At 34.1% G+C, this 13,950-nt stretch overlaps 1 protein-coding gene and 1 pseudogene across 5 annotated transcripts; one reads left to right on the top strand and one right to left on the bottom strand.

The window, feature by feature from the left end:
* The first annotated feature begins 2,513 nt into the window (after positions 1 to 2,513).
* Positions 2,514 to 6,644, top strand: LOC100789112 (uncharacterized). 5 transcript variants are annotated; one of them, XM_014770057.3, is made up of 3 exons: positions 2,628 to 2,642; positions 3,079 to 3,122; positions 3,308 to 6,644. In XM_014770057.3, exon 3 carries the CDS (start codon positions 3,423 to 3,425, stop codon positions 6,303 to 6,305), a length of 2,883 nt encoding a protein of 960 aa, XP_014625543.1. In that variant the 5' UTR covers positions 2,628 to 2,642; positions 3,079 to 3,122; positions 3,308 to 3,422; the 3' UTR covers positions 6,306 to 6,644. The 5 variants fall into 5 exon arrangements, with proteins under 5 accessions (XP_006600331.1, XP_006600332.1, XP_014625542.1 ...); XM_006600268.4 differs by lacking the exon at positions 3,079 to 3,122 and having other exon boundaries at positions 2,514 to 2,642; XM_006600269.4 differs by lacking the exon at positions 3,079 to 3,122 and having other exon boundaries at positions 2,590 to 2,729.
* A 1,460-nt stretch (positions 6,645 to 8,104) lies between these two features.
* Positions 8,105 to 10,435, bottom strand: LOC100791753 (uncharacterized; annotated as a pseudogene).
* Positions 10,436 to 13,950: the final 3,515 nt, after the last annotated feature.

Here is a 13,950-nt window from a genome sequence, read left to right as displayed (position 1 = left end):
ATTGTAGAATCATGAGGAATGCTAGCAACATTTTTAAACACTTTTTTTTAATATTTTATATTTAATTGACCGAAATTTATTGAAATCATAAAAATTGTGGTTTTCATATTTAAATTAGGAGATATAAGTGTGATTCACAGAATCTGAAAATTTTTAACAAATTTCAATCAATTAAGAGTATTTAAAAAAGTCTCTAGAATTTCTCTACAATTTTACGCTCTAGCATTTATTGAATGGGTCTCCCTTGAGATTTTAGAATTTTTAATGTATAATGTGTTGAAAAACAACCTATTTCGGTGGGCCTAGAAATGGCCTTGTTTTTAACAAGGGCATTTTTGACCAATATAAAAACACGGGCACCTACGTTTCAGGCTTTCAGCTAGCTATTTGTAAAACGTTGGAATTGCCACCTGCTACGCTACATATTATTAGGTTGGTCTCATAAACGACAAGACGTTTTGGTGTTTGCAGGTAGCGTGAGTAATAGTCAATTGTGGCATAGCTGCTTCGAATGAATGAATGGCATGCGCTCTTATTTGTTCTGTACTACGTCCAAGATCGTAGAGCTAGCACGTTCAGGTCAAATCTCCGATGCTCGCAAACTGTTCGATGAAATACCCCACAAAGACTCTGTTGCTTGGAAAGCCATGCTAACCGCCTATTCCCACGTGGGACTTTACCAACAGAGTCTTAGTCTCTTTGGTAGCATGAGAATCTCCCCTTCCAAACCCGACGACTTCTCATTCTCTGCGGCCTTAAATGCATGCGCTTGCGCCGGTGCATCCCATGTTCGTTTTGGAGCAACCCTACATGCTTTGGTTGCTGTTTCATGACATTCTTGAGAAGGATCTGGTTTCTTGGAATTCAATGTTGTTTGCATTTGGACTGCACGGGAGGGCTAATGAGGCTATATGCTTGTACTGGGAAATGGTGGCGTCTGGTGTGAAACCTGATGAAGTAACCTTCACAGGGCTGTTAATGACTTGCAACCACTTGGGGCTTATAAATGAGGGCTTTGCGTTCTTTCAATCAATGAGTTTGGAATTTGGAGTTTCCCATGGAATGGACCATGTGGCATGCATGGTGGATATGCTTGGTCGCGGTGGATACGTGGCAGAAGCAACAAGTTTAGCTGAGAAGTATTCAAAGACAAGCATAACTAGGAGCAATTCATGCGAGGTTCTACTAGGAGCATGTTATGCACATGGAGATTTAGGAACCGGGCTAAAGAACTTGGAGCCTGAAAAGGAGGCTGCTTATGTATTGTTGTGCAAGTGGGAAGTGGAGGGAAGCAGAGATGGTCCGGAAGGGATTGGTGGATCAAGGGGTGAAGAAGAAAGTGCCTGGTTACCTCTTTTATATCTGGAAACAATGCAGCATATCCCTACATGCCTGACATATCTAAGATACTATACTTTCTTCAATTGGAAATGAGACATACTATATGGCCTATTAATTTTGATATTGAAGTACCTTTTATAGATTAGTGAAGCATATGGGAAAGATAACTTCATGTGCAATTTTTATTGTCTACTTTGGTGCCGCCAAACCTGAGATTAATTTAGAAATTCTTTCAAACGATAAACTACCACCTGGCCTGGCTTTCCCTCGTGGCTGCCAATGAAAAGGACTTAATTCTGTACTAGCACCACATTCTTCAATACAGTATTTTAAGTACACCTGTCATTAGTATTAAGTAAATATTTTTTTTTTGAAAATCACAATTTTTAAAGAACCTCACTCATAATTTATCATTTCCAATATATTTCAATTAATAATAGTTTTGACTCAAATATAAACAAAATTTTCTCATGTAATTTATCACTAAATATAGAATTGTGTTATGAAATTAAAATAAATTCTTGTGATATTTCTTAATTTGAATCAACTATAAGTTTGAATAAGAATATATAGTTGTGTTGTTGACTTGAATGCTTAAATTATGAAAATATTTCTAATTGTAATAACATTGATTAATATGTTTATAAATTTTTATTAATTAAAAATGAAAAAAAATTACATCTCACTAGAAAAAAATGAATGAAGTGTTGTCATATACCATTTTTTTATGAGACGATAACTTTTTAATAAATAATAAAATTGATGGGGTGTATCAGGTGAGAGAATGCTCATAACAAAAATAAATCTAAACCGTAAAATATTATTTAATGATTACTTGACTACTTAAAATATCACATGATTTTGTGATTATATCTTAGTCATTCATTTTTTTGGGATAAAATATTTATATCATTTTATTAATAAGGAAATAATTGATATAACCCTCAATCACATCAAATGATTTAATGAGTGAAAAAACCAATTTGATGAGAAAGTCATTTTTTCACAAGAATGAAAAAAAAAACAATTTGAATACAATCATATGAATGTGATTAAGATTAAAATCAAATAATCACTGAATTATTGTGAATGTATCTTTTTTTTCGATTGTTATAGATAAAAAAAATAAATATACAATCCTACTTTTGAGTTGGGTTGGATTGAAAAGTAATTTGAACTCGAAAAATACAAGTCCAAATTGAAGACCCAACCCAACCATTATAAGAAATGAATATGAGTACGATGATTTACGATGGTGTCTGTCTCTCTCTCTCACTTTCAGAACCGAGAAGTCATAGCCGGTTCGTTTAGTTTCCTCTCCCTCCCTTCCTTCCTTCTTCCCAAAGTCCGTTCAACTCCATCGCTTAACCTTTCACAATCCTTTTTCGGTTAATGCTTGACCAATTTTACGTTATTTTTGTTTTGCATTTACATTTTTGTCTCTTTTACAATGTTAATGCATGTTCAATTTGTTTAGTGCGTTGTCTGACATGAAGCCCAAAACTGATGTTTTGGTAACCGTAACTTTCAGTTTTTTTAAAAAAATTATTTTCTACTTGACACCTTTTGCTTTATTTTTTTTTCTTTTTCAATTTTGTTTTTCCAATTATTTGTTCTCGAAATAATTAGGGTTTTTGTCTGTTATTTGAGTATGTTCACGTTTTGGAGTTTTAGTGTTACTCATTTACTTGAATGTGTTCGTTTGCATGTTTTCATTTGGTGATGATGCCAATGTAGATTCTAAAGATTCACATACAGCAAGGGGTGGTCACGTACAATTTGTGAGATAGGTTTTTATTGTGATTGCACTGCTGCTGTTATAATGGATTCAATGATCCAAACCATCTATACTTGTGTTTCTATTATGTTTAGATGTGTTTGGGATATCAATGATTCCTACATTCTTTTTAAGACTTGAAGTGAATGATTTAGGATCTAATTGTTGCATGTTATTAAAAATATGCAGGGTGAATCTGAAATCGACTTCTGTATACCGATTGGGGGACTGGTGGGATGTTGGATTAAATGTAGCTTCACTTGGCCATAGCATCCACTATAATATTTTCCCATCTGGATCTTTGATGGACTGCAATAAAGAAGAGGCCTTAAGGGCCAAGGACATTGCTGAAAAGAAGATGGAAAACAGGGATTTTGTTGGGGCTCGCAAAATTGCTCTAAAGGCTCAGCAGCTGTACCCTGATCTGGAAAATATAGCTCAAATGCTTGTTGTTTGTGATGTGCACTGCTCTGCTGAGCAGAAATTGTATGGTAATGAGATGGATTGGTATGAAATTCTTCAGGTCGAACAGACAGCTGGTGATGCAATAATTAAGAAGCAATATAGGAAGTTTGCTCTCCAACTTCATCCTGACAAAAACAACTTTGCTGGTGCAGAAGCTGCATTTAAGTTGATTGGGGAAGCTCAAAGAGTGCTTTTGGACAGAGAAAAACGTTCTCTCTTTGACATGAAGCTTAGAGTTCCAATGAACAAACCTGCTATGTCACGTTTTGATTCTACAGTGAGGAACAATGTAAGATCCCACTCTACAAGCTCAAATGCTCGGCAGCAACAGCAGCAATCTAGGCAGCCAGCACAGCAGCAGCAGCAAAATGGTGACCGCCCTACTTTTTGGACGGTCTGCCCATTTTGTTCTGTTAGGTATCAATATTACAAAGAAATTTTAAATAAATCTCTTTGCTGTCAAAATTGCAAAAGGCCCTTTTTTGCATATGAAGTGAATGTACAAAGTACATCATCACCAGCATCTAATTCAACTCAGCAAGCTTCTGACCAGCAGAAAGATGGTTTGAATCATGGTACTTTCAAGATGGGTGCTGGATCTCATGGCAATTCACAGGCTGAGAAGTCCAATATGGGGCCTTATGATAAAAAAAGACCTAGTAATGTCTCTGGAAAACCATATGGAAAGAGGAAGAGGAAGCAGGTGGCTGAATCCAGTGAAGGTTCTGATTCTATGAGAACCAATGATTCTGAAGAAGATATAGTTGCCGGCAAGGATGGTAATTCTGGAGTAGAAAACCATTCAACTTCAAGAGAAGGGCTTCCACGCAGATCTACACGGCAAAAGCATCAAGTTTCCTACAAGGAGAATGTGAAAAACAGTGATAATGGCTTCTTGAAACCACGTGGTGATGGTGAAAGTCATGGTGAGACAACTAAAATAAATGATCAGAATGGTTTAGCTCCTGAACTTAAAGAAGTAAAACAGAAACAACACTTGTATTCTGAAAGAAATGAGGAAACTAAGACAGATAAGGGAAAAGATGCAGTGGGAGGGTCAACACAGATGGATGGAACTTCAGAGCATTCCCCAGATTCAACCTCCAAAGCAGAAAATCATCCAAATGTTTATGTCTATCCTGATGCAGAGTTCAGTGATTTTGACAAGGGCAAGAATAAAGAATGTTTTACTGCTGGGCAGATATGGGCTATTTATGATACATCAGAAGGCATGCCTAGATTCTACGCTTTAATCAGAAAAGTTCTGTCTCCTGGATTCAGGCTGCAGATAATATGGTTTGAACCACATCCAGATTGCAAGGATGAAATCAACTGGGTAAATGAGGAAATGCCTGTTGCTTGTGGGAAATATAAACTTAGTGACATTGACATCACTGAAGATCATCTAATGTTCTCTCATCCCGTTTTGTGTGAAAAAATTAGCCGTAATACTTTTAAAGTGTATCCTAGAAAAGGAGAAACTTGGGCCCTTTTTAAAAATTGGGATATTAAATGGTACATGGATGTGAAATCTCATCAGCTGTATGAATATGAGATTGTTGAAATCTTGACAGATTATGTTGAAGGTGAGGGTGTATATGTTGCATACATGGCTAAGTTGAAAGGTTTTGTAAGTCTCTTCCTTCGAAATATTAATGAAGAAAATAAATCATTTCAAATTCCACCACAGGAATTATTTAGATTCTCTCACAGGGTTCCGTCTTTCAAAATGACTGGTCAGGAAGGAGTGGGTGTACCAGCAGGATCTTATGAACTTGATCCTGGAGCTCTGTCAGTGAATCTTGAAGAGATTGCTGTTCCTGAAACTTCAGATGTGAAGGTTGGTCATAGTTCATCTGGCCTTGTGAATACAAGTCCTTCAGATAGATCAGAACTCCTTATGACATCTGAGGGAGATGCATCTATTCCCAAGGTTAATTTGGAAAGAAGCAATTTGGCAAGAGAGAACAAGGATTCTGTTGATGACAGTGATAATTGTTGTGCCCCTCCAGTATTAAGCTCAGAAACCATCGAAGTTCCAGATACTCAATTCTTCGATTTTGATGCTGGGAGGGCCCTTGAAAAGTTTCAGATTGGTCAGATTTGGGCATTTTACAGTGATGAGGATGGATTGCCAAAATATTATGGTCAGATTAAAAAGATTGCGACAAGCCCGGATCTTGAATTGCATGTTTACTGGCTTACTAGCTGCTGGCTACCAGAGAATACCATTAATTGGGATGACAAAGATATTCTTATTTCCTGTGGCAGATTTGAAGTTAATAAAACAGATGATCTTCTCAGTGTTTATAGTACTACCTCTTGTGTTTCACATCAAGTGCATGCTGATGCTGTTGGTAAGAATAAGAATTATGCCATCTTTCCGAGGAAAGGTGAAGTTTGGGCATTATATAGAAAATGGACAAATAAAATGAAATGTTTTGAGATGGAAAATTGCGAGTATGACATAGTTGAAGTTGTTGAAGAAACTGATCTGTCCATAAATGTTTTAGTTCTGGAGTTTGTTAGTGGGTATACTTCAGTTTTCAGGGGCAAATCAAATGAAGGATCATCAGTCAATCTACGAATACCCAGAGAAGAGTTGCTTAAGTTCTCCCACCAAATCCCAGCTTTCAAACTGACAGAAGAGCATGGCAATCTTAAGGGCTTCTGGGAACTTGATCCAGGTGCACTACCAATGCATTATTATGGCTTGAAATGAAAGGCCATGGGTGACTGAATATCCCTGTGTTTTCTTTTAATTAGATGGAACTAGTGCTAGTAGCAACATTTTGGTATTGTGTTGACTACCCCTAGGAAATGTGAATTGTTAGTGGTAAAGGCTGCGGATTACTAACGGAAGTGAGGTATACAAACAACTCACTACTCATCGGTGCATTTACTATATTATTATATAAATGCAAGTCATATTATCTTCTTCCCTAAGTTAGATATCTTTCTTGTAGAAAAGACTGACTGCCATGTATGCAGCTGGATTTCTCAATGTACTTTGCTGGAACTTTCAGCCATGGCGAATATAAATAACACATCTCCCTCTCAATAAACGTTTTCTTTTCTGCGTTTTTCAATGAATGATGTGAAAAGCAAATCCAATGCACAAAAATGGACTTAGGCTGTCCTTTCTGGAAAAATTTCTCAATGATTATTTATAATAAGAAAACTTGAGGTGCATTAGTTTTAATTTACGAAAGAAATTTGTTTTTTTTATTCATGAGAAGAATTTGATTTATTTTATCTTGTAGTACTTGTTTTACAAGAATTGGAAAACTTATCTAATCTCGGATGAGTCCACTGGGAAGCAACAAAAGTTTTTTTATTTTTTTTCTTAAATATAATTTTTTTTTAATTATCTGAGTTTTATTTAATGAAACTATCTTTAAAATATTTTTTATTTGGTAAGATTCAAAACCTTTTTTTATATATTTGATATCAAATTTCAACAATAGATAACTTAGAAAAAATATTTATTTTTAATTAGATATGATACAATGAAATTAATTAATTTTTTTAGTAAGTATAAAATATGTTTTTTTTATAATCTACACCAGAGGAATAAGATGCTAACACCTATAAAAAAATGTTTGAACTCCAACGTCATGAAAAGCGTCGAAAGGGGGTGGCTACTGGAACTAAAAAAACTATTGATGATGATCCTTGGATCAGAGCCATTCTTTTTGTATCAATTAATAAGATTAATGTTTTATAATACAAAATGGACGGATTCGATTTAAAACCATTCGGGGTCCTAATATTTTGGGAATGGGAATCATTATAAAGTAAAAGTAGCCGCTAATAGAGTCAAAATGTTGCAGACCTGAAAACATTTGAGTCTTTTTTATTCGACTAAAATATGTTTTTAAGTTTTAAAAAATATTATCTAAATTTTACTTTTAATGTTTCCTAATAAATAGAATGTCATATCTTCAACTAATCACTTAATACACAATCATGGTTATTTTGACAGTGATTGGGATGGTTTCAATTGATGATATAAAAAATACAACAAGTTATTGTTTCAACTTTGGTTCAGGTATGTTTTCTTAGAGTTCAAAAAAGCAAGGCATAATGGCTCAAAGCACAGTTGAGGCAGAATATGTGGTAACCACTGTAGCTGTGAATCAAGCTATTTGACTCAGGTGTATACTGCTGATTTACATATGGAACAAAAGGAGCCTACACAGATTCTTGTTGATAATCAAGCAACTATTTTCATTTCAAATAATCTTATTTTTCATAGCATGACTAAGCATTTCAAAATCAAGTTATTTTTTTAAGGGAAGCACAGAGAGAAGGTGAAATCAAACTAATTTACTGCAGAACTGAAGATAAGTACAGATGTCTTAACAAAAGCTCTTCCAAAAGCTAGATTTGAAGCTTTAAGAAATAAATTAGGTGTCTACAACCATTGAGGCAAGAAGGAGATTTGTTGAAACTGTGACTACAATGACGGCATATGTAGATGTTTTAGTTAATTTTTAAAATTTAAAATTGTCTGTTGCTTAGAATCTATTCTTTAGGAGGTATAATTCTGTTTTTTATCATACTAGAAACTGTTTTAATCATGCCTAAAAATAAGAGATTTTCTGTTTTGTATATTTGACTCTAGCTCTATTTAAAGAGCAAATGAATAACAGCTATGCATCCTTCCAAAATATATATGTTCTTCTCTGTTTTTTCATCTAATCTTCAGCAAACTCCAACGAAGAGATGAATCAGCAAAGCAACTAAACTAATGGGAGAAGACCTTATAAACGTGTCGAGGAACCTTCCGAAATATAGCCAACATGAGATCCAAGTAAAGAGGGAGTTGAACCAACACAAAAAATGACACTGGCAAACATGTCACGGCACATATGAGATAAACTGAGGATTTCATTCCATCTTCAATGATGAAGTAATGTCATGCACAAAATGAGACCAACACTGATGCTATAGATGTCCAGAGTGAAGTCATTCCCATGAGAAGCTTCTTTTGTAAGTCCTTTTCTTGGAACCTTGATGTGAGTATTGAAAGAAACAAAACAAGGGCTGTCACTGAGGAGCAAAGTGCCACAAGTGATGCCACAGCAAAGACTTTGAAAGCAGGTTGTTCACTCAACACTGGCACACCAGTTACCTCATTGGCACCACCTGGTATTGCTGCTGAGTTTGTGAATGCAACCGTTTCAACAAGTGCTGCTACTAGTGAGCATGACTCTGAGGTCTTGGACAGCCATTTCCTTCCCTCTCTCACCAGTGGTTCTTGAGTGATGATGAAAACCTGTTTAGCTGTTTGTCCCTTGTTGTAACGTGCATAGAAATTTGGTGCCATGGAATTCTTAACAAGCTGAAAAGGCACAGCAAATATTTTTGAGCAAGGGAAAGTGGAAACTTGACTCATTTATAGTAATTTCAAACTTATTGGTAATGAAGAATATTTACCTTGTACCACTTATATTCCCACTGCATTTGCATGGCAGCACCAGGGACACGCCAAGGCCTATGTTCCCTATACATGGCAGCAAGGTGCAATGCACTGTTACCTTGATTATCTATATGACGAAATGCACTTTCCTTTACCAAATTCCTCTTTGTGAGCAGCTTGTAGACACGAGGCTGCCTGTTCTCTATTGCCAAAAGAACAACATTCTTGTTGTCAGAATCAACATCATGGATGGCCACTGGGAAGGTATCTAGCATCTTCTCCACCATTTTATTCACTCCCATCTAGGCTGCAATTAAAATTGGTGACACACTTCTCTTTTTCTCTATGGCTTTTTTGTTCATGTGACTATCTTTGTTTTCCATATCATTGTCATGCTCAAAAACAAAGGAGTTTTTCCCAGTATAGTCATACTTGTACAAAGAAGCTCTCTCAATCAATTCATCCATCACTAGCTTAGCCCACATGTGTTTCTCCTTCCTTCGTTGGATTTTGCCTATCCAAGATGGTCCTGTACGTACGTGTGTCACTCAATTTAGAGAAGTAGTAAACATAGAAATTGGTTGTTTATATTATATTAGTCCACTAAACCTCATAATTAGTCCATCTCATGTGGATACTTATTGTATGACAATGAAATGATACATGGTGAATTGGTGATGTATGTATGCTTACCCACTCCAAAAAGTATTAGCAAGGCCTTCATCATAATGGTCAGAAATCGGATCAACACTTTTCAATTCGGAGGGAATCGGTAGAGTTTATTTTCTTTCTTTGCTCGCTCTTGCACTGTGTAAAATAAAATAGAATGTGTCAGAAAATGGGTATTGACTATTCAGAACATCCTAAAAGTTGACCATTTTCACTAGCAGCTAGCATGGATGCTGCGTTATAGTAGTACGTGAAAATGAGAAAATAGAAATTGCCTTAGCTTGGAGTATAAATAACAGTTTGCTAAATGCTAATAAAATAGTAATCAATATAATAAATGCAGCACTTAAAATTCCACAATAGTTTATAAACTCTAATTTATGTTTAGAGTCAGAGGGTAGCACTAACATGGTTTTACAAGAGGAAATGAAGGTTTTTACCATAGTTGGTGTGGGATGATTTTGGGAGATTCTCTTCATCATCAGTTCCAGCTTTACTATGTTTTGTACCTATTGCTGTAACCAAGCATAACAGATTGAAGAGTTATACATAGGCTGGCCATGTACTTGAAATAGGTAAAACAAACTGAATATATGAAACAGGATTCACGCACTCATAACTTTAACAGCATTCTTCAACAAATTTAAGAAGCTGAAGCATGTTCTGTAGTTCATTGGATAGTTAAAATGTGTATCTTCTCTATTACTACTTAGGTCCTCTGTTTCTTCCTTCCACTCATCAACAAGCAAACCTGCCATAACCGTTTGTCAAAAATATACGAGAGACTACAAAACTAATGTGTACCATGAAACTCAATCCTCTATGACAGGTAGGTATGATGAAAAATGTAACTCCGTCCGTACTTAAATATAAAACTTAATTTTTTATCTAGTTCACCTCTAAGAAAGTCGATTAATATAGTTAATTTGTTAATAATTTATATTATTTTGTCAAAATTACCCTTAAGTTTCTTGGGGTTCAATCTCTCTTTAATGTGTGTTATTCTTCTTATTTAATCTTTATAAGAGAGAGATTCTTTTAAGACAAATGTTAATCACTATTTATAAAACTTTAGTTAAAGAATTAATTTTTTTTATTGGAATGCACAAATTATGTTATTCGTGACTTTTTTAACCCTCTTTTATGATTTTGATAATAAATACTTTTTTTTCTTTTAATATCTTAACTAATATCCTAAAAACCCCGACTAAACATTAATAACCACTTGGTTTATGTGCATATATACATGTATGTCCAATAAAGCGCCAAACATTGTGTTATTATATGGTTTGCATGCATCTTCAGAAAATTGCGTGCCTGTTAGAGTAAGCTGAAAGAGGAAGCAAAGATATTATATAACAATTGAATCACCTAGGAGGCAAAAGCTAATCAGAATGTGGAATGAACAAGTAAGTGCTGAAAGTATGAAAGATACATAGCAGATTTTTAGTTTTATATATATTTCCTGTACAGTACTCGGAGCTAACTCAGCTAATTAAGAAACATGCAATATGGGTTATATATATCTTTTGTCCCCCGTGAACATTTTCTTTCTATGCAAGATAAGCATTTTCTTGATGTTGAAAGAGATTTGATTCAATATACCTCGACAAGGCCAAAAGGTTAAATGGCAAAAGGCTTCATGTTCTTTTTTCCCTAAGCTAGAAAATCTGATCTTTTGCGGCCAACCAGGGTGTATACACATCCACACCATTTGCTGAAAGGGAGGGATAAATATAACGAGTGATGTAATAAAAAATAAAGAAGAAAATTTTGACTTCAATGAAATAAAATACCAATATATGCTGATCCAAGTAAATTTGAATTCCGTCTCCTTAAATGTAATAATACTTTTTAAAAAAAAAATATAAACAAATGCTTGATATATATACTAATAGATAGATGCTTGATATAAAGTGATTCATCAAAAATTAGATATACGTAATTATCAAAATTATATTAGATAATTTAATGATTAGCTAGATTTTTCAAATATATATTTTGAAAAAAAGTTATTAGTTAGATTAAGTTCAAAACAATAATAAATTTTTAACCACGATGGAGGCAGATATACGAGGACTTAGTTCAATCTTTAAGTCTGATCCTTACCTTTTATAAGCTCAAGGTATAATAATAAATAAGGATCCTAACATGTACATGTATTATATATATATATATATATATATATATATATATATATATATATATATATTACATATAAAATATTTAAATTTTTTACTCGTAAATATATAAAAATATAATATATTGCATATAGGAGTTTAAAATATTTTTAGAAATTAAAATTTTATTATTTTTAATGCTTGAATAGTTTGAAAATTAGAAATTGAAAGAGTTGTCAAAAAGAGTTATTAACAAGAAAATTGAAAATAATTATTTTCTCACATTAAAGTTGTCCGGCCTTTTTTGGGATCGGACCCTCTTTAATCATGATCCTAGCTTGTGTGATCGCTACCCAAAAACAATCCTCAAAGCCGACTTGTCGATCTTCATCGTCACCATTGTAAAAAATAATAATTATTTGACTATGACAGTGGATAATTTTTCTTTGCAGACATCTTACAAACTTCTATTTCATACACATGTGAAAACTCGAACAAGATCAAAAGTAAATACATATCATTTAGTGTTCAAGAACAAACTTTGAAATCTGAACTTACAGGATATGATATGCCTTATTATTGTTTAATGGCAATCTAAAATATATATTTGGGATTCATGGATACCCCACCGCCATGCAGGTCTCCCAAAATAGTCTATCTTCGGATTCATTCACAATAACTTCATCGATCCTTGTTTCTGCTTCATCTTCTAATGCTGCAACTTCATTGCCACAAAATTCAGCAAATTCTTTATCATCTTCACTATCCTTAGGTAGGCCACGAGTACTAGTCGTGTCACAGCTACATGACTCAGCATCATCCTCATTATCATCACTGATAGCTATGCTGCTGGGACACACAGTGAAAAAGCCATAGTCATCTTCAGAATCTGCACTATCCTCAATTAGTAACAAAGCTGACACATCCATAGTACTATTCATTTCTTCTTCACAGCAAAATTTGTCTCTTGTTCTTAACTAGGCATATTTTTTAAGTATGAGGGGCTGCAGCTTATTTTAATTACTCGCTATTGATTTATGGTATTAATGGTAAGCTGGTCATGTATGTATTATTGTTCACAACTATTGGTAGATCTTTTGCTGGCATGCGTCTCTATTGATGTCATTTCTTGTCAAACAAAAAATTGTTGTAATTGGTTGTTGGTTGACATATCCCAAATTGATAGTGGGTTTCATGGTTATCCATACACTTCATTATTTACAAGACTTACATATATCCTTATCGTTTTTTAAGTGCCAATTCTTTCCTTGATTGTGTTTTAATTTAAGATAGAATCTATCCATACGGTGATTACGCTCATTAGATTGGACATTTTCAATGGTGCAATTATGGTAGAGCTGTTTAACTCATTTTTTGTGAATTCCAGAATGTTATATAAGATTTAAGAACTTCAACAAGTTTTCGTAAAAAGTTTAATAATTTCGTGAAACTATGTAAAAAGTAATTATTAAGTTTAATAATTTCGTAAACAATTTTGTTAGGAAATTGCAAATTTCAAATGTACATGTGCTAATGTTCTTGCAAATTTCAAATGTACATGTGCTAATGTTCTTACATGTTTAATTGATGGATAGCTAATGTTCTTACATGTGCTATCATGCAAGGATCTGCCGACGCTTGCTATAGCACACACACACACACAATAATATGCAAGTAAAAATTACCATTTTTTCAAGAGTGGTAGTTAATAACAAAATTCATAGCTCATAAAGAAAAGAACATATAAAATTAATTTGATAATAAAAAATGAAAACTGGGAAAAATAGATTATAAGTTCGAATTTTCTGCTAACAAAATTAACATACTATTGAAAAACGTACCCTTAAAAAATATTTTGTATGAATATGTGATTGAAATAGCTAGGCTTTAGTTTTTGTTTGGAGCCACAGAATAGTGGCCGTCAAAAGAAAGTGAGCAAGTAGATCTATGCCTACGTGCGTTGCTTAGATTTGGAGGGGTTGTGCATTTTTGCAGGATGGATCTGTGTACCCAATATTCCTCTGAAATAGAGCAGTAGTCTTCTCTGAAACACTCTTCACAATGTGCAACTCCAATTGTATGTGCCCCGCAAAATGCATTTTATATACATTTTGTTAAAGAAAGTGTGTACATGTAATAAGAGTGTTATGTCA

This window comes from Glycine max, chromosome 17 (assembly GCF_000004515.6).
Source record: "Glycine max cultivar Williams 82 chromosome 17, Glycine_max_v4.0, whole genome shotgun sequence".
NCBI classification, from domain to species: Eukaryota; Viridiplantae; Streptophyta; class Magnoliopsida; order Fabales; family Fabaceae; genus Glycine; species Glycine max.
This window is presented reverse-complemented; position numbering and strand designations above follow the sequence as displayed.

Excerpts from the sequence above, each read along its gene's own strand:
- LOC100789112 (XM_006600268.4), top strand. The coding sequence starts at position 2,569 with ATGAATATGAGTACGATGATTTACGATGGTGTCTGTCTCTCTCTCTCA. Across the intron at positions 2,643-3,307 it reads GAACCGAGAAGTCATAGCCG|GGTGAATCTGAAATCGACTT; the intron begins GTTCGTTTAGTT and ends AAAAATATGCAG.